Source organism: Melanerpes formicivorus, unplaced genomic scaffold (assembly GCF_026170545.1).
Source record: "Melanerpes formicivorus ecotype bairdi unplaced genomic scaffold, bMelFor1.0.p_v2 SCAF_19, whole genome shotgun sequence".
NCBI classification, from domain to species: domain Eukaryota; kingdom Metazoa; phylum Chordata; class Aves; order Piciformes; family Picidae; genus Melanerpes; species Melanerpes formicivorus.
In genome coordinates this window covers 12,674,781-12,697,285 of record NW_027142371.1, presented here as the reverse complement: position 1 = coordinate 12,697,285, position 22,505 = coordinate 12,674,781, and the positions used below count along the sequence as shown (strand labels likewise).

Sequence of the window (22,505 nt, the reverse complement as noted above, 5' to 3'; positions counted from 1 at the left end):
TGCAACCAAGCACCCTATCAAGTCTCCTCCTGAACACCTCCAGTGATCCAGGCTCTGCTGGGTGATGCCCAGTGGCAGGACAAGGGGCAGTGGTGGAAGCTGGGGCATAGGAAGCTCCATAGAAACATGAGGAAACTGGTTTTTTTCACTGTGAGGGTGATGGAACACTGGAACAGGCTGTCCAGAGGGGTTGTGGAGTATCCTTCTCTGGAGATATTCAAAACCCACCTGGATGTGTTCCTGTGTGACTCACCCTAGGTGATCCTGCTCTGGCAGGGGGGTTGAACTGGATGAGCTTTTGAGGTCCCTTCCAGCCCCTAACATTCTGTGAAGCCTCCCCGGCTGCCAGCCTTACCAATTCACACTGTGTGCTACCCTGGGTCCAACCCTGACTCTGCAGACTAAATCTCACCCACAAGTCTTTTTTCAAACCTTTTTTCTCTGAACTGAGTCCCACAATCACGATGTGACCAGCACATGATGAAGATCCATGGGGAAGCACAGCACACTGCTGGAGAGCACCGGTGGGGTAAGGCTAACAGCTTAATTCTTTACTTCCTCGCAACTTCAAGCTAAAATCACAGAATCACCAAGGTTGGAAGAGACCTCAAAGATCATCAAGTCCAACCTGTCACCACAGACCTCAGGACTAAACCATGGCACCAAGTGCCACATCCAGTCCCCTCTTGAACACCTCTAGGGATGGTGACTCCACCACCTCCCTAAGCAACACATTCCTGTGGCTAATGACACTCTCTGAGAAGAACTTTCTCCTCACCTTGAGCCTAAACTTCCCCAGGTGCAACTTGAGACTGTGTCCTCTTGTTCTGGTGCTGGTTGCCTGGGAGAAGAGACCAATGTCCATGAACAAGACAGGCCTCTTCCATCCAAAAAGATCAGACACTTCTCACAACTCCATCCCCCTTCCCAACCAGCATCCACCTGCTATCTACAGGCTACCTACGGTCACTAGTAGATCCACAAAGAGCAACTGTTCATAACTTGCATTCTGCAGGTCCCAATATTTAGGTGACTATTAGAATGAGGATGGTGAGAGAGATCTAATCACAGCATTCTAGACCATCATGGTGTGAGTCAAGGTGTAACACAAACACATCCATCATGGAAGCAGACTGACCCCAAAATGCCAACATCATTAACAGCAGCAAGACAAGCCAGGATTACTCCACAGAAACTCTTTGGAGAAGTACCACTCTTCATTCAGCCAGGATGTCATCATAACCTGAGGATACCTCCCCAAATAAGAAACAGTGCATCTATAAATAGGACACAGCTAAGCATTTTCATGCCAGGTATGTTCATCACATCAGAATTACGGTACAAAGAGTACTCTTCATTGGGAAGAGAAGTAATACAGGCACAAGAACACAAGCTACACTCTGACACAAAGTCATTATTTCTCAGTCTGTGATGTCTGCATGATCTGCTGCTCCCAAAACTCCTCTGCATAGAGAGCACTCTTTCCACTTGTACATCAAGGAGGACCTGCTTTGGTTTCCATCAGTGCTTTCTGGTCACCTTGCTCACACTCAAGCACAGGTATTTTTATTTTCACTATTGTATTGACAAAAATCAGTTAACTCCTACAAACACTTAGGTTAGAGACACTTAGATACAAGATCAGGTCCCCTGCACTGACTCTCCCTTTGCACTGTCTGCAACACCCAAAGGAAATGCTAACTTTTCCAAGGAATGCTACTGGCCAGGGACCACAGCCACAAATCAGGAAACAAGGGGCAGCTTTGGTTAGGAGCCAAGCAAAACCAATGATCCAACTCCAAGTCTGCTGGTATCAGATAAATCTAATATCATAGTTGTTTAGAACTCAGGTGTAGATGTATCCAACACCTCAATAGCTAAAGGCTGTTCTTATGGTATCTCTGTTCTGAATGACACTGATACCCCAGAAACCTTTCCAAGTCAGACTCAGGTCAGATTTAGAGGGATTTTGACACAGACATTTGAAAAGAGATTCACCTTCTTCAGCTACAAAAGTGCATCTAGTCATCAGTGGCAGTGGAGTCACTGTCCCTGGAGGTGTTCAAGAGGGGATTGGACGTGGCACTTGGTGCCATGGTCTAGTCAGGAGATCGGTGGTGACAGGTTGGACTTGATGATCTTTGAGGTCTCTTCCAACCTTGGTGATATTGTGATCAGCTGACTTTCCAAAGTTTTAAAAGAAGGCAGGAACCCATCAGTTCTCCAGCAGTCCTCTCACCTCCCTTCCTCATGATATTGGCTCCTTAACATTGCAAGTTCTTGGCAATGATGTTAAGCTTCATATAATGGGGATGACTGCAATGGTACCTAGCAACAGTCCCATCCACTCAAGCATACTTCTCTATAGAGATTTTAGTGTGAAAAGGAAAAGCTGCTGAACAGAAGATCTTCCTCTTCATTGAAGTCCAGGGCAAGAAGGGGAAAAACCCCCAAGTTCCACCTCAGAGAAGAGCTCTGTCACCTCCCTCAAAAATATAACGGCGCTCTGAGGGACAGGCAAGGCTGAGTGTGCTGTACCAGAGTGCAGTGTGGTTAGCTGCTGGCAATATCTATAATTAGCAGCTTATATGCAGAAATATTTATAAAGCAGACATTTAGAGATTGACATGTTGCTGAAAGCTGTGCTAACCACTGCACAGAGCACACTGCCCAAACCCTGCAGCCCCTTAGGACAGAACAGGTTGCAGAGGGAAGCGCTCTTCCAAGAGATGAATACTCAGCCTGTTTTAGCATGACATCCCAGAAATCAGCAGGGGCTCCCACACTGTCTGAAGGTAACTGATTGAAAACTAAAGCACACCTCTCCCTCCAGAAATGCCACCTTTCTTTTCCAGCAGTTAGTATGGAGCATAATTCTAAGCTGTTAATTGATTTTGCAATTCTTTTGTTTCATTCTGCTTATTTGGGGAGAGAGGCGAGAGGCTTGCATTGCACATGTTGGGTTACAGCTGGACTCAATGATCTTAAAGGCCTTTTCCAACCTTCCTGATTCTATAAAGGCAATTCTTGAGTCCTTAGGGACACATCTGCGCACACTGCTGTGAGGACAACACAGCACACAGAACTCCTAACAAGATCAATACAGTAACACATCACTGGTGAAGAGTTTCTCTTGTTTTTTCTCATCTACACTGACACAGCACCTAAGTTCAGAAAAGACCTGCCACAGATCTCCTGAGCAGACAATTCAGCCAGTCTTATCCAGGACTCAACATGCAAAGAGCCCAGTCACATTGAGAGGTCAGCAAACACAAAACATCCTCTTAACCACCTACACACAGTTTGGTGAGAGCATATGTCGTAGGGTTTGAAGGGTAAGGCCCAAAAGCCTCCTCCCTCCCCCCTGTAAAGTAAAGGGAAAGAAAATTGAAGGGAAAGGGAAAAAAAACCTCACAGCTGAATTAGCAAAGCAATGGGAGCTGTATATTTACAAAGCAATGTAGGATATGCAGGGGAATATATACAAATTTACAATATTTACAATATATACAAAGATATACAATAAAGTAGCACAGAAATGAGAGTTCCCCCCTCTGCTGAGGGGGTTCCCCACCTCTGCTCTCCCCTCTCTCTCCCCTTTTTCCCAGAGCAGGTTGGAAAAGAGAGAGAAAAGAGAAAAAAAGTTAGAAACAGTTATGTGTTAACTGGACAGCAGTTAATACAGGCCTTTGTAGCTTATCAGTTTCAAGGCCAAAGCCTTGGCCGAAAGCCCAGCACAGAGAGCTGCTGCTGCTCGGCGGAGGAGCGGAAGCAAGACTGATAGAAAAGTGCTGGAATGCCCAGGATACCCTCCTGCACTCCCAGTTCAGAAGGTGCTTCCTCCCACTCTACCAATGAAATTAGTTTAGATCCTTCTTTTTTCGTTTACCAACTTCCATCCACCATATTCCCTTTCTTAAAGGGGACAACATCAAATGGTCACAGCACAGAAACACTGCTCCTGGGCTGTACCAGAAAGACTACTACTGGTACCAGAAGGAAGCTTTCTCCAAACCACAGATGCTGTCTCTCTTGAAGGACCTGCTGTGCACAGCAACGACCAGCAGAGTAGTTTATTCCTTTATCTAATTTGAGACCACACTGACAATCTGATGTGGAACGGCAAACAAGTACAGATGCACGTTCAGCTTCAGCATGCTTCCAATCATCTACCAACACAGAGCAACCACTGGTGGGTTTATCTTATTCTTAATTGATTAATCACAGGCAAGGCTTCCACAAGCAGCATGTGCCCCCCAGCATATCATTAAGGATTATGTTCACAGATACTCTGTTTAGACAGCACTGTGTTAAATCCCAGCAAACAATGTGGTCACCGAGATGTGCGTGAAGCCCTTGAGGAGTAAAGCTGCTAAAACAATTATGTAATGACATGACAAAGCAGAGGGTAAACTGCACATCTTGATTCTTCCTAGGCATGAAAACTTCACTAGGGCTTCCTCTTTATCTAGCATCTGTTTGGGGGGAAGAAACAAACCCAAAACCAACCAATCAACCAACCAAACAAAAAAAAAGAGGAAAAGCAGCCATTGCTTCCATGCTTCCCCTATTAGAAACATCAAACAGTGCCACAATTTTCTTCTCATGCCACTGAGAAGCTCAAAGTAACAGAGGAAAACACCAAGATCTCCACACAGCAGGGAGAAGGCAGCTCATCCATCCCATCTCTTCACGTGACAACCATCAGCAAACCACACGGAGATTCTCATGGTCCAGAAAGGCCATTCCAAAGGTCTGGAAGGTCCACTGTATTTAAATCTGTCAGTAAAGCAGCTAGGAATAGATGTCCCTCTGCTGCTGAGATTACACAAGTTAAACTAGTAGCAGGTAACAAGGGATTTCCTCTAAACTCTTTCATAAGCAGCTTTCTCCATACTTATTACCATGACAGAGGAAGCCCAGAGTCTCAGAAACTCAGCTGACAGCACAGCAGACCTTTGCCTCAGGCAAAGCAGATTGAATTCCCCTCCTTCCCAACTCCATGCAATTTATAGCCCAGGGCTGTGTCTCATTACTCCTGCCCAAGCCAAGGTTGTTCCAACTTCAGTGTCAGCTGAGCAACAGACTTGTCTCTTGCTGGCACTGCTCTGAACGAGGGAGCTGTGCTTTCATTTAGCTGGAAATCAGCTCTGCAGAGAACTTTGGAAAGAAGAGTATTCCTAAAACGTGGAGTGTTACAAGACAGATCCTATAAAATAGAATGGGAGAGAAAGATTAGTGGCCAGGAAGAGGATTGAGCTACAGCTCCCAGGCAGCGCTGCTTGCTCAGCAGCAGCACAATGAGCTCACAAGGTTCATCCTTAATAAGGATGAGAGCTAGGTGAGGATATAACTTTTGTCTGGATAACCTGAATAATTTTGAATTATGATTGGGTGTCCTAAATAAGAAAATGGCAAGTCAACAATGCTGCAGAGAGGTTATTTTGTTTTCCTCTAGATTTAATGCAAGTTTAACACTGTCACGGAGACAGATACAGTTAAATAGCCCAGAAAAACCTCTTGGGCTCCGTGGAAACAGGAACTTTATCAGGCACTAAAAGGCAAATCATCCCAGACAATAATATGCAGGAGTTCTGTGTGCTTGTGTTCTTATTTCTCTTCTCCAGTAGCAAAATAATAATTATTCTATATCCAGAAGCCCCTGTGGCTTGTGCCAAAGGAAACAGACACCCTGCAGCATCCCTCTGCTCTGCTGCCAGGGCTGCAGCTAGGGGGATCGCTGGGGGCTGCAGGTTGGAGTAATCAGCGTTCCCTTGTGGGAGCAGCCCTCTGCAGGAGCTCATGGAGCACAAAAGGCCTGAACTTGCCCAGCACTTTGGAGGAGCTCTGGAAAAGTCACCAAAAAGAGCCTTGGAGAAATGTACCTGAAGTGGAATATTCTTCATTGCCTCAAGACTGCATCCCCTTTTTTTCAGCTCCAAAAGAGAAGCCTCTCCAATATCCAAGAGGACACCTCACATCCAGGAGACACTTGCTCAGCTCTCCTTTCTGTCAGACTTAGGACAGACTATAGCTCTTTGAGTAGCTGGTCATCGCCACTGCTGGGTTTGTCATTCATCCAAGCTCCCTTGTATGCAGCCAACAGCCTGGGCATCCTTCTTCTAAATCACCATGCTTTTCACTGGATGATTAAGAAAACACAACAGGGATGGCTGCTACACTCTCAGATTTGGATTTCAAGGTGATTTGTGCTCCTTTGCTCCTTGGTTTGTCAGAAGGGGAGGGGAAGCAAAAAATAGAAGCTTTCTTCTTTGTGTGTGCTTGGAGCCAAATAAGGAATTAACTTGCTTAGAATATCTGCTCCAAAGTGTGAGGTACATCAGGGGGGCAATCAGTTTCATAGCTGTGTAAAGCTGATTGGAAGATGATTACACAGCAAGCTCTGGGCTCTTTTTGCTAAGGCTGGCCAACCACCAGCGCTGCTTAGGAACAATCACTACTGCGGGTGACTGTGGACTGCAGCTGGGAGGGACATCAGTTTCAATCTTACCAGGAAGTTTCAGGCATTTGGGGTACAAGACTGAAGTTAATGGCACCAAGAGTTACACAAAGAATAATCTGAAGAAACTCATCCTCAGCTGAACAGGAAAGAGTTAGTGAACAGACTAGCGAACAATCCTCCTCCAGTGTTGGGACTTCAGCACTAAAGAATATGCTTTATGAGCAGATGATTGAGGGTATTTTCCATCTTAAAACTCAGTTTCATCCAGACAATTTTTGCTGCTCAGCCCACTGAAGTTCATCCTGGAAATGGGAGGAAGCAAAGGCATTTCATTTTTCCAATCTTGTACTGCTTCCTTTGGGAGAAGCTTGAGAGGGAGTTAATTAGCATTTTTGCTATTTGTATTTAAAGCTGGCATCATGTGAAAGACTAAAAGCCCTGAAGAATAAAGTCCTTTAATTTAGTCATAGCACAAGCACAGCAGGATTGCTAACAGTACAAAAAGCCATAGTGCAGCTCTAGGAATGAGTATGGAGGTTAGCCTAGGAAGACCTGTGAATAAGAGAGGCTAGTTTGCTCCCTAGCCTTTGTACTGAGAATCACAGAGAGTCTGTGAAACCTGAACACCAACCCAGACAGAGCCCATACAAGACAGGACATAACACACTCCTATACCCAGCCTCTCTTCACCAGGAACACCCCTCCTTCCTGTTCATATTTCCTTGGGACTTTATTGCTTTTTGTTTTCCATAAATAAAGGCAGACTTCAGGTCTATGAGACAGGGAGGACAAATGAAGCAGGTAACAAAGCAATTGGGAGCACCTCAGTAATGTATTCAGCCCATTAAAGATTTCATTAGGTTTACGAAAAGGTCATTAATGATAAAATATCTTCTTTTATTTTACCTACTTTCTAAACATTATGGTCTGTTCTGCCATTCAAGCTTACACCCCACTGACATTAATTAGCATGCTATATATATTAAGGAGAGTTTTTAATGAGCTGTTATTTCGTGAGATTTCATTGGAGAGCCTCATTGTTCAGTTTAATAGCAGAAAATGACAACTCTAGAAATTGCTTTGATAGGACTGCAGCACTGAGGCGGTTATTCAATCTCCATACTTGCTCCTCAGTTAGTTCTTGATGCTGAAAGCCCTGCCTAATACATCTCATAGCTGCAGTGCCATGCTACACTGGGCGTAGCAAAGCCTGGGAGCAATGAACCAAACGCCAGCCCAGCGCAATGGGTTACTAACAACATCAGGTACAGCTGCTCTGCTTGCTCTGCACCATAAAATAACCATAAAGCCATGGAGATATGAAACGGTTTTGCCACATTTATAGACGAAATGTCAGCCCTAGCCACTTCTGAAGCTGGTAATTGTAAGGGAGACAGGTTGGACTTGATGATCTTTGAGGCCTTTTCCAGCCTTATTGATTCTATGATTACATATTTTAATCTCTTGTATCTTACACTGTCTGTGCTTAGCTTCCATATCAAATCTTTGCCTCACCCTATGCTGCTTGTCACAGTTCCTGATAAAAGAGGCTGAAATAGAAACAAAAGGAAGAGTGAACAATCCAGTTGTCCCCCCTGTGCTAAAACTTCAGAGCTACCAGCATCCTCCTGAAAGCTGTCCCACCTTCCCTGTCAGGGACAGCACCTGGGAACAGAGATCAGGAGAAAACAGTAATACACAGGGAGGGGTAAGGAGGAAGGCAAAAAGAGAGGCAAGGCACTCCGAATGACAGTGACTGGTAATGAGAGAAGAGCACAGGAAACTAAACCCAGCCTCATCCTGCCCACTGGCTGGCAGCATCATAGTTAGGGACTATGGAGCACAAAGAGAGCAGTTAGATTAATCTCGCAAAAGGAACAGTAGTGCTGGTTTAAAAGTGATGAGGAGGTCACCTTGGCTGGCTTTTCCTAGCTCCTTTGTGTGTAGTTCCTCAGTTGCACGACTTCACAGGACAAAGCCAGCACTTCCTACAATAAAGGCACCGCTTCTGGAGTTTCCAATCCTATCTATTTGCTAAATTAGGCAATGCTTAAGGTGAAAGAGAAATAGCCACCTAGGAAGAAAGAACGCACACGTATCCGTCGTCTGCTTTCAACTTTGTTAACTACTGCACTCTGCTAAGCAAAAATGCTGAACGCGGAGCTCTTAAAAGAGCTTTGTCTATATCAGATAAGCACACTCAAAAAGATTAGATGGAAGAAATGGGCTTAAGAATCAGCTGTTTCCCTGCATGAGCAATAAAGAGAAACAGCATGTCAGAACAAACAGAGAATAAACCAAAATTGTGGGTTTGCTAGGACAGAAAGTGTTGGAAGCAGAGAAAAAAACCCCAAGACGTTCACACAGCCACAAAAAGGTGTGCTTTGGGTTTGGTTTTTTTCCACTTTGAACTTTGTTACAAGGAAGTTGTTTTTGGTTTTGGTCCGGCTCTTACGACTTAGTTTGGCTTAGAAAGAGCCCAACAAGCACTAAACCCAACACAGACGAAAATAATTCAGTTCCCTCCTTAAAAAACAACCAAACAAACCCCAAACCAAAACAACAGCAACCAACCCACAAAGTAAAATAAAAGGTTTCGTTGTAGCCAAATCTCTGTGCTCATTTGCATTGGATTTATATTGCTGCAAGTCTACTGGCTTCAAAAGCACAATAAAAAGCCAATCAAAGAAACTGTTGTGCTCCAGGGACCGTATTATGCTTTTATTTCTGGAAAGCTTGATCAAGCAATTTTTTTTTTGGTACACTGTTGATTTATACTATTTATAACACAAGTATGCTCTTTACCTGGAGGTTGTCATACATTTCAAAACCCCTGACATCTGAGTTTCTCAACAAACTCGCTCATTTTCTCATCAAGATGTTACTGGAAGCCACAAGATTTAAAGGAGCGTCGTTAACAAAGGCTTCGGAGTTAAGTGCAGCTTGCAAGCAACCGTGAGCCAGCAGCAGACAATTAACAATCCTGCATAATGAGAGGAAGTTTCTTTAAAAGCTTTCTAAGGTGTTTATTCAGAAAAGCCTTCCTAATTCAGGAATCATTTAATCATTTCTTAAGTGCCAGGCTGTTTAAGTGGGATAAGTTTAACGATGGAGAGACACAGCACCACTAAAGGCACAACAGGCTGTTCTGCGGTGTTTAGCCAGCAGCTTATCCAGGGTCTTCTCCTTGATGCTGCCCTCCTCAGATGGCAGGAGCCATGAACAGCTCCCACAGCCACTGTCCTAGGATGCACCAGACAGAGCAGAGCCTCGCTCCTGTGGTCTCCCAACATCAGCCTACAATCAACACAGCTTCATCTGACTGCAGTGCTGCCATGGCCGTTAGTGTTTCCAGATGTGAAGGAAACCCATCTCCTGACCAGCACCTCCATGTGTCATCTCTCTATTACAGTGAATGAGGTAAATGAGGTTTCCCTTGCAGCATCAGAGAAGCCACCTGAAATGTCCTGTGTGGGGCAAAGCACTGAAGCAAGCACGTACTGGAATTCTAGGGCTGACATGGAGCTGATAAGCCATACATCATGGAAGTGAAGGGAAGAGCTCTCTGTGGGATCCTGGTGACTGACAGAAAACAGAAGGTGTTTCTTGTCACCTTGTTCACCTCAGATTTAGGTAGAAAGCTATCAAGATAAGCCCTGCCTTGTCCCAGAAACAAAACAGGATCTGCTGCTGATACAGCATCCCAACCTGCTAAGAAAAATCACACAGAATCATAGAATCACCAAGGTTGGAAGAGACCTCAAAGATCATCAAGTCCAACCTATCACCACAGACCTCATGACTAGACCATGGCACCAAGTGCCATGTCCAATCCCCTCTTGAACACCTCCAGGGATGGTGATTCCACCACCTCCCTGGGCAGCACATTCCAATGGCTAACGACTCCCTCAGTGAAGAACTTTCTCGAGCAATGCCCAGGTTTACAGCCCTTCTCAACAGCCAAAGGGAAAAACTGACATGTGTGTATACACATATACACACAAAATAAAGCAGTGCAATCAGCACCATTCATTTCTCAAAATCTGGCCTGAATCCTGACTTAAGTGGGGTTCACAGCCCTGGCAGTGTCTGACCAACCCCTCCACCTCAGGCAAGGCTCAGGCAAGGCTACATTCAGTAACTATACAGCAAAACAACCTCTTCAGCCAGCCCAGCCCCTTCCCAGTGCAATTCTGCCCAACAAAAAAGCTGTTAATTACAGAAGTAACTTCGCTAACTTTCACTGAAAGGGTTCTGAAACACTGGAACAGGCTCCCCAGGAAAGTGCTTGAATCCCTGGAGGTGTTTCAAAGAGTTAGAAACGTGCTGCTGAGGGCCATGGCTTAGCACCAGGCTTGGTGGAGTTAGAGACTGGTTGGACTGAACGATCTGAAAGGTCTTTGCTAACCCAAATGGAGCTCTGATTGTAATTTAACCAGGTCTACATGCACAGCTCTCCCTACATGCAACCAGGAGGATGACACAGCCCACTCTGGAGCTGACAGAGCTCCAAACTTAAACACATTATCCACGGCCACAGAGTTTTCGTTGTTAGCTTAGAGTACTAAAGAACTCTAATTCAGCATAGTTCAGACACAATAAAACACTTCTTCCTGTAATTGACTTTCATGGACTCTGGACAGACAATATACTGCAGTACAAAGCACGGCATAAATCCGGTGCCAAAGGAAAACACCATTAGTGTGCAGCTGAACAGGGCAGTAACACTGCACTGTCGAATGCCCCTACAGAGGAGTGATAAAGCTAACCCAGTACACAGCCCTTAATTGATCATTTCCTGGGTTTTGAGCACTTAACATTGTCTCCTTAATGTCCTCTTAATGTTCAGCTAAATGCAGCAGCCAGCTGTGTGCGCCACGGACTTCCTTCGGTGCACACTTAGTGAGCGTAAGTGAGAAAGCTCCGTCCCGGGAGTATCCTGCATCCACAGAATGCAATTGAGAAGCTGTAACATGATTGATTTTCATGGGAACATTCAAAGTCACTTCTCACTGAAGGCAATTTCCGAGAATTGTCATCTTTCTACTATTTCGACTGCAGGGCTTGATATAAATTGGTTGCAACATTTTGTGGCTGTTGCTTTTTTCCTTCTGGTGGGAGCCATTTTTCACTCTTTTTAACCAAAAACAGGGGGGAAAAAAAAGCCTTTAAATAAACAAACGACTAAGCCAAGTTGAGTTCTCAACCTTTTCTGCTTTTCCAGGAAACATTTTTGCTGCACCTTTAGGCAGGGAAGGTTTTATGTTAAAAATGTGAGGTCTTGTGAACAGCTTTAAACCCAGGCTATGAATAGAAGCAAATGCATGGCCACGAGGGGGGAGTTAAGGCACCAGATAATCAAGCTTTGTCTTAGAATAAGCATGCACTCACAGAGGAAGGAGGGGGGTGGGGAGGGGGGGACAAAGAAATTTGCTTCCACCCTGTTGTAAATGCAGGCAGTGCACCCCACAAATATTGACCTTCTTCATAACCCCTCCAAGAGGGAGTTTCCATGTAATGACCTCTCCTGCAGAGAAAAAGTGAAGGATGTGATGGAGAAGGAATGGCTCACTGGCAGCTGAAGAGATGATGAAGGGCAGGCTGCAATTTTACATGGCAACTAAGAGGATCTGTAACCTCTGAAGTGCAATTTAAACTCAGATCCGCTGGGATTAGGGGAACTAGGCTCCAAGCATCCCATTAAAGAGCCGAAATTGTGTATGAAAGTCCCTTCCATTATTATGCCTGGTATCTAAATAAGAGATTTACAGCATTTCAGAAACAGTGACTGAGAAAACCAGCTAGTTAGAAGCTGCAAATGCATCCTTATTTTTCCCCGGACCCATGTGCAACCCACATGGGACATAATAATCGTAAAGATGAGAACATAAATGATTACAAGACTACACCTTGCAAGGTTTAAAAAGACAGCATGCTGTTCAAGCATTGCCTTTAGGCATGGCTCACTGAAAGGACTTCAACGGTCTGAGAGCCAATTTCCAGCCAAGGAGCTCAATATACTGTAACCACTGGACAGATGGGCAGAGTCCAACGGCATGAGATTGAACACATCCAAGTGCCGGGTTCTGCACATTGGCCACAACAACCCCATGCAGTGCTACAGGCTGGGGTCAGAGTGGCTGGAGAGCAGCCAGGCAGAGAGGGACCTGGGGGTGCTGGTTGATGGTAGGATGGACATGAGCCTGCAGTGTGCCCAGGTGGCCAGGAGGGCCAATGGCATCCTGGCCTGCATTAAGAACAGTGTGGCCAGCAGGAGCAGGGAGGTCATTCTGCCCCTGTACACTGCACTGGTTAGGCCACACCTCGAGTACTGTGTCCAGTTCTGGGCCCCTCAGTTTAGGAAGGAGGTTGACTTGCTGGAACAAGTCCAGAGAAGGGCAATGAAGTTAGTGAGGGGCTTGGAACACAGCCCTGTGAGGAGAGACTGAGGGAGCTGGGGCTGCTTAGCCTGGAGAGGAGGAGACTCAGGGGTGACCTTATTGCTCTCTACAACTACCTGAAGGGAGGTTGTAAACAGGCAGAGGTTGGTCTCTTCTCCCAGGCAGCCAGCACCAGAACAAGAGGACACAGTCTCAGGCTGCACCAGGGGAAGTTCAGGCTGGAGGTCAGGAGGAAGTTTTACACAGAGAGAGTGATTGCCCATTGGGATGGACTGCCCAGGGAGGTGGTGGAGTTGCCGTCACTGGAGCTGTTCAGGAGGAGACTTGACAGGGTGCTTGGTTACATGGGTTAGTTGATTAGGTGGTGTTGGATGATAGGTTGGACACGATGATCTTGAAGGTCTCTTCCAACCTGGTCTATTCTATTCTATTCTATTCTATTCTATTCTATTCTATTCTATTCTATTCTATTCTATTCTATTCTATTCTATATGCTTCTAGGATTGAAATACCGTGGTACAATGCCTTCCCCCAAGTATGGGACTATTACTTTAGGCAGGATTACTAGGGAGGTTTTTTTTCCTTCTTCCCCTTTAAGGGAGAGATATTCTAAAACCTGACAATTGTGAGAAATAGATTACACTCACAAAAAAAAAAGCCCTGTGTTTGCAAAGGCAAAAGCCAACATCGCTGCCTGAGTACACCCAAAAGTTTCCAGCTGCCCAAACACTGAGAAGCAGCTATAATTAAGGTTTATTTACATGTTGAAGATGCAAGTTTGCACAAAATATCTGGGTTCTCACTCATATCTGAAGCACTTCAACAGGGATTTTGGAGCAAAGGCCTGAAACAAGCTCGTGCCAACTAAAAGCAGGAGAATTTAAGTGCCAAAGGTGGTTCATGAAGCTTAAATTAGATTGCTGTTCCTGCAGCCCAGTGCCAACCTAGGTCTTCCTGCAGTTTGAGGGTGGTTTGACTTTAGACACACTAGAGTCACTGAATTGTTCCAGTTGGAAAAGTCCTATGAGATTGAGTCCAATCTAACTCCACCATGGCCATGAAGCCATACCCCAAAGTGACATGGTTCAGTATCACTAGAATACAAAATGCCACATTAAAAGAAACCCAAAACCTTTGTTGCATGTCTTGGTACACTAAGGTTTTGAAGTGGAATCCCAGCATGGTGGGGGTTGGAAGGGACCTCTGGTGATCATCTAACCAAACCACCCTGCTAATGCAAGGTCACCCACAGCAGGTTGCCCAGCAACCCTATCCAAAAGCAACCCTTCTCCTACATCACAGAATCATGGAATTATTTTGCTTTGAAAAGAAACCTAAGAGCATCCACTCTAACCATCAACCCAACACCACCATGACCACTAAACCATGACCCCAAGTGCCATGGCCATGCCTTTCTTGATCACCTCCAGGGATGGGGACTCCATCACCTCAGCCTGTTCCAATCCCTGACCACTCTTGCAGGAAAGGAATTTTTCCTAATGTCCAACCTAAACCTCCCCTGGTGCAACTTGAGGCCATTTCCTCCCATTCCATCACCTGATACCAGGAAGAAGTGATCAACCCCCACCTGAATCCCACCTCATTTCAGTAAGTTGTAGAGAGCAGTGAGGTCTGCCCTCAGCCTCCTTTTCTCCAGGCTGAACAACCCCAGCTCCCTCAGCTGCTCCTCACCAGACCTCTTCTCCAAGCCTTTCACCAGCTTTGTTGCCCTTCTCTGGACCTGCTCCAGCACCTCAGGAAAAGAAGCTTTAGAGAGCAGAAGGACACCTCAGACATGAAGAAACAAAGTGCTGCAGGGGATTGAAAAGAAACACTAAAATATGAATCACAATGCCCAGGTGGGTTTGGAATCTCTCCAGAGAAGGAAGCTCCAAAACCTCTCTGGGCAACCTGTTCCAGGGCTCTGACACCCTCACAGCAAAGAAATTTCTCCTTATGAAAACTTACAACTCCCTTAGGAATTCCCACAGGACATAAGCACAACTTGGAGCATTTTATACTAGGGATTTTTAGAACACAGGATCTTTTCAGGGTTGGTGAAAAATAATTCCCCAAGTTGTGATGCTTTCAGCCTGCCAGGAGACCGAAGGGGGGCAGGACCTGTAAACCACTGTTTGATTCTGTCACTGCTGACTCTCTGATACAAAAGACAACTCTAAAGACATTTCTATCACAGAATCACCAAGGTTGGAAGAGACCTCAAAGATCATCAAGTCCAACCTGTCACCACAGACCTCATGACTAAACCATGGCACCAAGTGCCACATCCAATCCCCTCTTGAACACCTCCAGGGATGGTAACTCCACCACCTCACTGGGCAGCACATTCCAATGACTAACAACTCTCACAGTGAAGAATTTTCTCCTCACCTCGAGCCTAAACTTCCCCTGGTGCAGCTTGAGACTGTGTCCTCTTGTTCTGGTGCTGGTTGCCAGGGATAAGAGACTATAAGCAAGGACCATCCTACCCAAACCAGTGCACCAGCCAAATTCATTACCTCTGTTGAGCTCTGTTTCTGAACACAGATTGATCTCATCTCATAAGTTACCTGCACACCTGGGGACTCAACCAGAGCTCCTGAGCTTTACCTCCATTGGGTGGCTTGCTTGTACCAGCAGCCTGTGCACCTCCTTAAAGGCTGACTTGACCAGACAGCTCAGCTGACACCTCCTCATGCTCCTGTTATTGACTGCTTTGCTGTGCTCCTCACACACACCCAGCATGAACTGTGCCATCACTTGCTTTCTACACAGCTCATAGCCTGGTCTTTGCAGCATGCTGATTAACTGACTTGTAATTCCCAGAGCTTCCCAAGTTCTCTGGAACAAGAAGTTTCTGCTCCCTAGAAACAGACTGCAATTACATACAGATTTGGGGGATCTAGAAGGTTCCTTTGTTCAAAAATCCAGCTGTGTCTGTACCCAGTGACAAAATTAATCCTTCATCTGCACACAGGGGGGGTTTAAAACCAATTGTGAATGCAAGGCTATTGCCATGTTTATTAAAAGAGCACAATAGCATTTTGAAGGATAAATATCAATCAGAAGAGACTTGCCTAAGTCAAGAAGGTTCATTAAGGACCTTCCATTTTGTTGAGGCTCTCTGGAAGCATTCAGTCATTATGGAATTAGTGATTCTGGCTGCCAAATGACTTGCTGAAGGTTGTGCTGCTGAATTTCAGCCCAGTTGGCTTGTAAGCAGCCTGCATGCAGACTGCAATGGCAATTTGTGTGATGTGGAAGCCTGCCTGGCAGGGAGCTGCTGGAGTGATTAGGGATCTGGGAAGGAAATCTGTCCCAAGGAAAAGCAAGAGGGATGTAAGTAGAAGAGACAGTGTGAATACTTGGAGGCATTTTGGAAGCTTACAACAAAAAAAAATCTTAACATAACTAGAGAGCAAATACAGCATCCAGATACAGTGAATCAGATCTTGATGTGAACCCAGAATCACACAGAGAATTCCAGCATGGTGGGGATGGAAGGGGCCTCTGGAGGTCATGTAGTCCAAAGCAGGGGCACCCAGAGCAGCTTACCCAGGATCACAATGGCCAGGTGAGTTTGGAATCTCTCCAGGGAAGGAGACCTCACAACCTCTCTGGGCAGCCTGCTCCTGGGCTCCAGCACCCTCACAACAAAGAAGTTTCTCCTCATGTTGAGACAGAACCTCCTGGGTTCCAGCTTGTGCTCATTGGCCCTTGCCCTGTCACTGAAGAGTCTGGCTCCCTATTTTGCACACACACCCTGCACCCCCTTTTAGGTATTGATCAGCATGTATGGTTAGGAGGGAATTCTTACTTAGGAGGAGGAGGTTAGGTTTTCTTAGGAGGGTTTGTGCCCAAGGCAGTTTGAGATCACTTACATGATCCCTCCATGTCAATCTAGCCAGCTACTCCAGGTGTAGCAGAGGACTTGACACCACTAACTCACATTCAGATAGGGATGTCTCTTGATCTGTACTCACAGGGAATTGTTCTTGCATAAATGTTAGTAGGCTCTTGGGTTTATTTTTCCCTAGTGACAGCAACACAACTGCACAGTTTCTAGATGGCTGCAGTTTGCCTGTGCACTGCTGAGCCTCCTGGCTCCTTGGGGGATGACAGAGCAGCACTGGTGGTGCTGAGCTGCACAGCTGGGCTCCAGAAGTGGGCTCCAGGAGTGAGAGAGACCTCATTAAAACAGTGCTGCATCCCTTGACCTTTTTCTTCTGTTGTCTTTAAAGTATTCTGCTGGAATGTATCCAGAGGAGGGCAACAAAGCTGTTGAAGGATTTGGAACACAAGCCCTATGTGGAGAGGCTGAGGGAGCTGGGGTTGCTTAGCCTGGGGAAGAGGAAGCTCAGGGGAGACCTTCTTGCTCTCTACAGCTACCTGAAGGGAGGTTGTAGAAAGGCAGAGGTTGGTCTCTTCTCCCAGGCAAGCAGCACCAGAACAAGAGGACACAGTCTCAAGCTGCACCAGGGGAGGTTTAGGCTGGAGGTTAGGAAGAAATTCTACAGAGAGAGAGTGATTGCCCATTGGAATGTGCTGCCCAGGGAGGTGATGGAGTCACCATCATTGGAGGTGTTCAGGAGGAGACTTGACTGGGTGCTTGGTTGCATGGTTTAGTTGATTAGGTGGTGTTGGATGATAATAATATAATAATAATAGAATAGAATAGAATAGAATAGAATAGAATAGAATAGAATAGAATAGAATAGAATAGAATAGAATAGAATAGAATAGAATAGAATAGAATAGAATAGAATAGACCAGGTTGGAAGAGACCTTCAAGATCATCGCGTCCAACCCATCAACCAATCCAACCCACCTAAACAACTAAACCATGGCACCAAGCACCCCATCAAGTCTCCTTCTGAACACCTCCAATGATGGGTTGGATGTGATGATCTTGAAGGTCTCTTCCAACCTGGTCTGGTCTGGTCTGGTCTGGTCTATTCTATTCTATTCTATTCTATTCTATTCTATTCTATTCTATTCTATTCTATTCCTGGATGGGTACTGTAGGTCACGGGAAAGCACTGAAAACCTACCAGAGACTAACGACCAGCTTTATTTTGTCCTTTCTAACCAACAGGTCAGCTGAACTCTCTTAAAGCAGCGTAAGGCCACCGAAAAGCAGCTGAACCCTGTCTAAAACAAGACTTTGGAGGTCATTACTACCGAGGAATTACTGTGGTCTTAGACACATGGCATGAAATCTTAAAATTACACCAGCAGAGACAGAGCTTGCATTGCTCCCCTGGAGGCACTGAAGTGTCTCCATGCAGCTGCTCAGCCAGAAAAGCTACTCAAATTGCTAAATCCTTCTGATGAGCTGAGCCCAAGGCAATATTTTAGTAGGAAAACGCCTCTTTAAAAATTAAAAGCAGGGTTTGAGTTGTTTGGGGTTTGGTTGGTTTTCTTTTTTTTTGCATCATTTGATTTGGATTATCTTAAATGTCCTCCATTTAAAGAGGTCACCTGCCTTGCCAGAAAACATAATCAATTTGTTACTGATCCTGTTCTGATTGATTCCTTAAAAATACAGGCAGCTTTGGTGCATTGTTCTTCACACAGACACAGGACAGCCTCTAATATGCTTTCTAAGTCCCTGACAGGTGATGTGCAACCTCCACCGGTGTCTCAACAGCAACCAATGAAAAATGTCCCCTAGCCTGGCCAAGGACTATCACCTGGATAAAAAGACACAAAATTAGCAAGAAGAGCTGCTTCTATCAATTGATTTAGCCTTGCCATACCAAATTCAGTGCCCTCCCTGTGAGCCAGATGGAGAGATGTGCTAAAAGTGTGCTTACATTCAAGCCCAGGAGAAACTTGCCATCTCCTGCTCATGCTGTAGCATTAGAGCTTATTGATGTTGCACCTACTGGATTTGTGCCATTGGATCATCACTCTGATGGAGAGAGCCAGTGTTAGCAAGGAGAGCCAGGGACAACACATCTTAAGATATGCTATTCCAAACTGAGGAGCTGGATGGGAAGAAAGGAGCAGAACCTCCTTGGTGACAACAGAGTTGCTTCCTGCACCCATGCCTTTTCCAAAGTCCAGTTGTACATACACTCAGCATGAAAAAAACCCACCCAAACAAAAAACCAAACCAAACCCCAGCCAACCAAACAAAAACCATACAAACTCTCCAAACAAACACCTAGGAGTGGTTCTTGTCCCCCTTTTGTACGAGAAAATGCTGCACAAGCCCACAGAGAGGGTTTTTACACCTAGGTTGAACTAGATGATCCTTGAGGTCCCTTCCAACCTGGTATTCTATGAATCACCATACAAGCAGAATATTATTTCACTTTTTCATGGAATCATTTGGGTTGACCTTGGAGGTCCTGCAGAAGGGAAAAGGGCAGGAACTGAATTCCTGAGACCTGGAGGAATGCATAGCTCTCAATTTGTCACAAATACTGGTACAGAAATCTCCTCTCTTCTTTTTCAACTAGAAAACCTTTTCAGTGGTAGCAGCAGACCATCTTGAAGTTTGTTATCTATTTTAATCAGGCTTCTTTTAGCACCTAAGGAAATCTCTCAGAGCTAAAGACTGGCTCAAACACATATGAAAAAGGCCCTATGGCATGCATTCCTTGACAACAATCTGTTCTCCTCACCTCATAGAGTGTAATGATACCATTTGTCTCATTTGGAGGCTTCCACTGAACATAGATCTTCTCTTCAAAAGGTCCTCCCTGGATGGATTCCAAGGGAACAGGTCCAGGAACTACAGGAAGAAAAAAAACAACAAAAATCTTAGAAGCTACCACCAGCTCCCGAAACACACACAAGAGGCCACCAGACAGGAAGTTCTGAACTGTAAATAAAAAGCAATAAAATTAAAGGGGAAAAAAAACAAACCACAACTCCTCAAGGTATTACCATCACCAAGGTGCTATCAATACTGGTCGATGCTAGGCTAAACATGAGCCTGCAGTGTGCCCAGGTGGCCAAGAGGGTCAGTGGCATCCTGGCCTGCATCAGGAACAGTGTGGCTAGCAGGAGCAGGGAGGTCATTCTGCCCCTGTACACTGCACTGGTTAGGCCACACCTTGAGTCCTGTGTCCAGTTCTGGGCTCCTCAGTTTAGGAAAGATGTTGACTTGCTGGAAGGTGTCCAGAGAAGGGCAACAAAGCTGGGGAGGGGTTTGGAACACAAACCCTATGAGTAGAGGCTGAGGGAGCTGGAGTTGCTTAGCCTGGAGAAGAGGAAACTCAGGGGAGACCTTCTTGCTCTCTACAACTATCTGAAGGGAGCCTGTAGCCAGGTGGGGGTTTGTCTCTTCTCCCAGGCAACCAGCACCAGAACAAGAGGACACAGTCTCAAGCTGCACCAGGGGAGGTTCAGACTGGATGTTAGGAAGAAATTCCACACAGAGAGTGTGATTGCCCATTGTAATGTGCTGCCTGGGGAGGTGGTCACCATCATTGGAGGTGCTTAGGAGGAGACTTGATGGGGTGCTTGGTTGCATGGGTTAGTTGATTAGGTGGTGTTGGATGATAGGTTGGATGCGATGATCTTGAAGGTCTCTTCCAACCTGGTCTATCCTATCCTATCCTATCCTATCCTATCCTATCCTATCCTATCCTATCCTATCCTATCCTATCCTATCCTATCCTATCCTATCCTATCCTATCCTATCCTATCATCATAGTATCATAGTATTAGTCAGGGTTGGAAGGGACCACAAGGATCATCTAGGTCCAACCTCCCTGCCATGGGCAGGGACAACCCACATTACATCAGGCTGGCCAGAGCCTCATTCAGCCTGGTCTTAAACACCTCCAGGGATGGGGCCTCAACCACCTCCCTGGACAACCCATTCCAGGGTTTCACCACTCTCATGGTGAAGAACCTCCTCCTCACATCTAGCCTGAATCTCCCCACCTCTAGCTTCATTCCATTCCCCCTAGTCCTATCTATCCTATCTGAAGGTCAAGTTCTGAATCTTTGGTTCCAGTAACACCACTCAGTGAGATAAATAAAACCAGACTCCTGAAAAAGTGAAGCTAATTTCAGTATTTCCTTATTCCAGAACAGCAGCAGCAGGGAATTGAATTTGTCCTTCTCCACCCACACAACAGCACAATTCCTTGCACCTAAACAACCAGATTGTGCCTTGGCATAAAGATGCTCCTGAGCTGCACAGCTTTATCAATATGAAGGACTGCTTCTTTTGTAAAGTAGAATGTAAGATTTACACTTCATTATGGCTACAAGGCCAGCTAAAAATCCACCTACTCAAGCAAAATTGCTATGCTGTGGAAGATAGCTAACTAAATGCACTCCCAAGCCCACCTGATCAAAAGCTCCTTCATTTTTCTGAGAGATCTGCCACCTTCTTGTGTCCCCTCATGTGATATACTGGGCTGCAAGAGCCACTTTCAGCTAAAAGGAACTTAGGCCAGCAACTCCTTACAGGTCTCTAACACAGACAGAATGGAGGCTGGTGGTCTGTGAGAGTCCTTGGGCTGGAACAGCTCAGATGGGATAGCAACACTTTAAAGCTTTCCATCAGTACATCCAGAGAACAGTTTGTTGTGTATCAGGAACAGAAGAGTTCACAACAAATGAATTTAGCTTCTGAGATGCACCAACAATGAAGCTGGGGAAGGGTCTGAAGCACAGGTCTTGTGAGGAGGAGCTGAGGGAACTGGGGATGTTCATCCTGAAGGAAAGGAGGCTGAGGGGAGACCTTCTGGTTCTTTACAGCTACCTGACAGGTAGTTGGAGGCAGAATAGAATAAACCAGGTTGGAAGAGACCTTCAAGATCATAACGTCCAACCTATCACCCAACACCACCCAATCAACTAACCCATGTAACCAAGCACCCTGTCAAGTCTCCTCCTGAACACCTTCAGTGACGGCGACTCCACCACCTCCCCAGGCAGCCCATTCCAATGGGCAATCACTCTCTCTGTGTAAAACTTCCTCCTGACCTCCAGCCTGAAATTCCCCTGGCGCAGCCTGAGACTGTGTCCTCTTGTTCAGGTAGGGGTTGGTCTCTTCTCCAAAGCAACAAGCAATTGGACAAGAGGAAATGACCTCAAGTTGCACCAGCAGAGGTTTAGGTTGGATATGAGGAACAATTTATTCCCTGAAAGGGTTGTCAAGCTCTGCAACAGGCTGCCCAAGACAGTAGTGGAGTACCCATCCCTGGAGGGACTGAAAGCTGTGCAGTTATGGTGCTGAGGGCCATGGTTTAGTGGTGACCTGGCAGTGCTGGGTTGATGGTTGGATTCAATGATCTGAAAGGTCTCCTCCAACCAAAACAGTTCTATGATTCTATAAAATGTTAAATTAAGAAAAGCTACACTCTGGGAAGGAAGAAATTACATTTCTTGGGACAGTGATGGGAAGGCACAATTCAAATCAATAAATGCCAGCACTTCATTTGCCCATCAATAAAAGGAAGCTGCTCTGTGGGTCCTGGGTAGTTCAGAACTCGACTTCTATCAAATTATACCTACTGCTGTTCAGTAACTGCTCAGACTGGTGTCTGTCATTACCAAGCACTTCAGGGATCCTTGCCCTTTCAAGAACATGGTTGTGAAACACAAATTATTTAGGCCTATAAATTTTACTTGCATTAAACACTGACTGGAGAAGCCATTTGTAAATCTCA

The 22,505-nt window shown here is 45.6% G+C and overlaps 1 protein-coding gene across 7 annotated transcripts in view; it reads right to left on the bottom strand.

Annotated features, from left to right (window-relative positions):
• PTPRT (protein tyrosine phosphatase receptor type T) overlaps positions 1-22,505 on the bottom strand; it is a 460,558-nt gene that overhangs the window by 144,880 nt on the left and 293,173 nt on the right. For all 7 annotated transcript variants that reach the window (XM_068150103.1, XM_068150108.1, XM_068150109.1 and 4 more), the window contains exon 9: positions 19,497-19,606. In XM_068150103.1, coding sequence (XP_068006204.1) covers positions 19,497-19,606 — 110 coding nt within the window. The remainder of the gene's footprint in view (positions 1-19,496; positions 19,607-22,505) is intronic.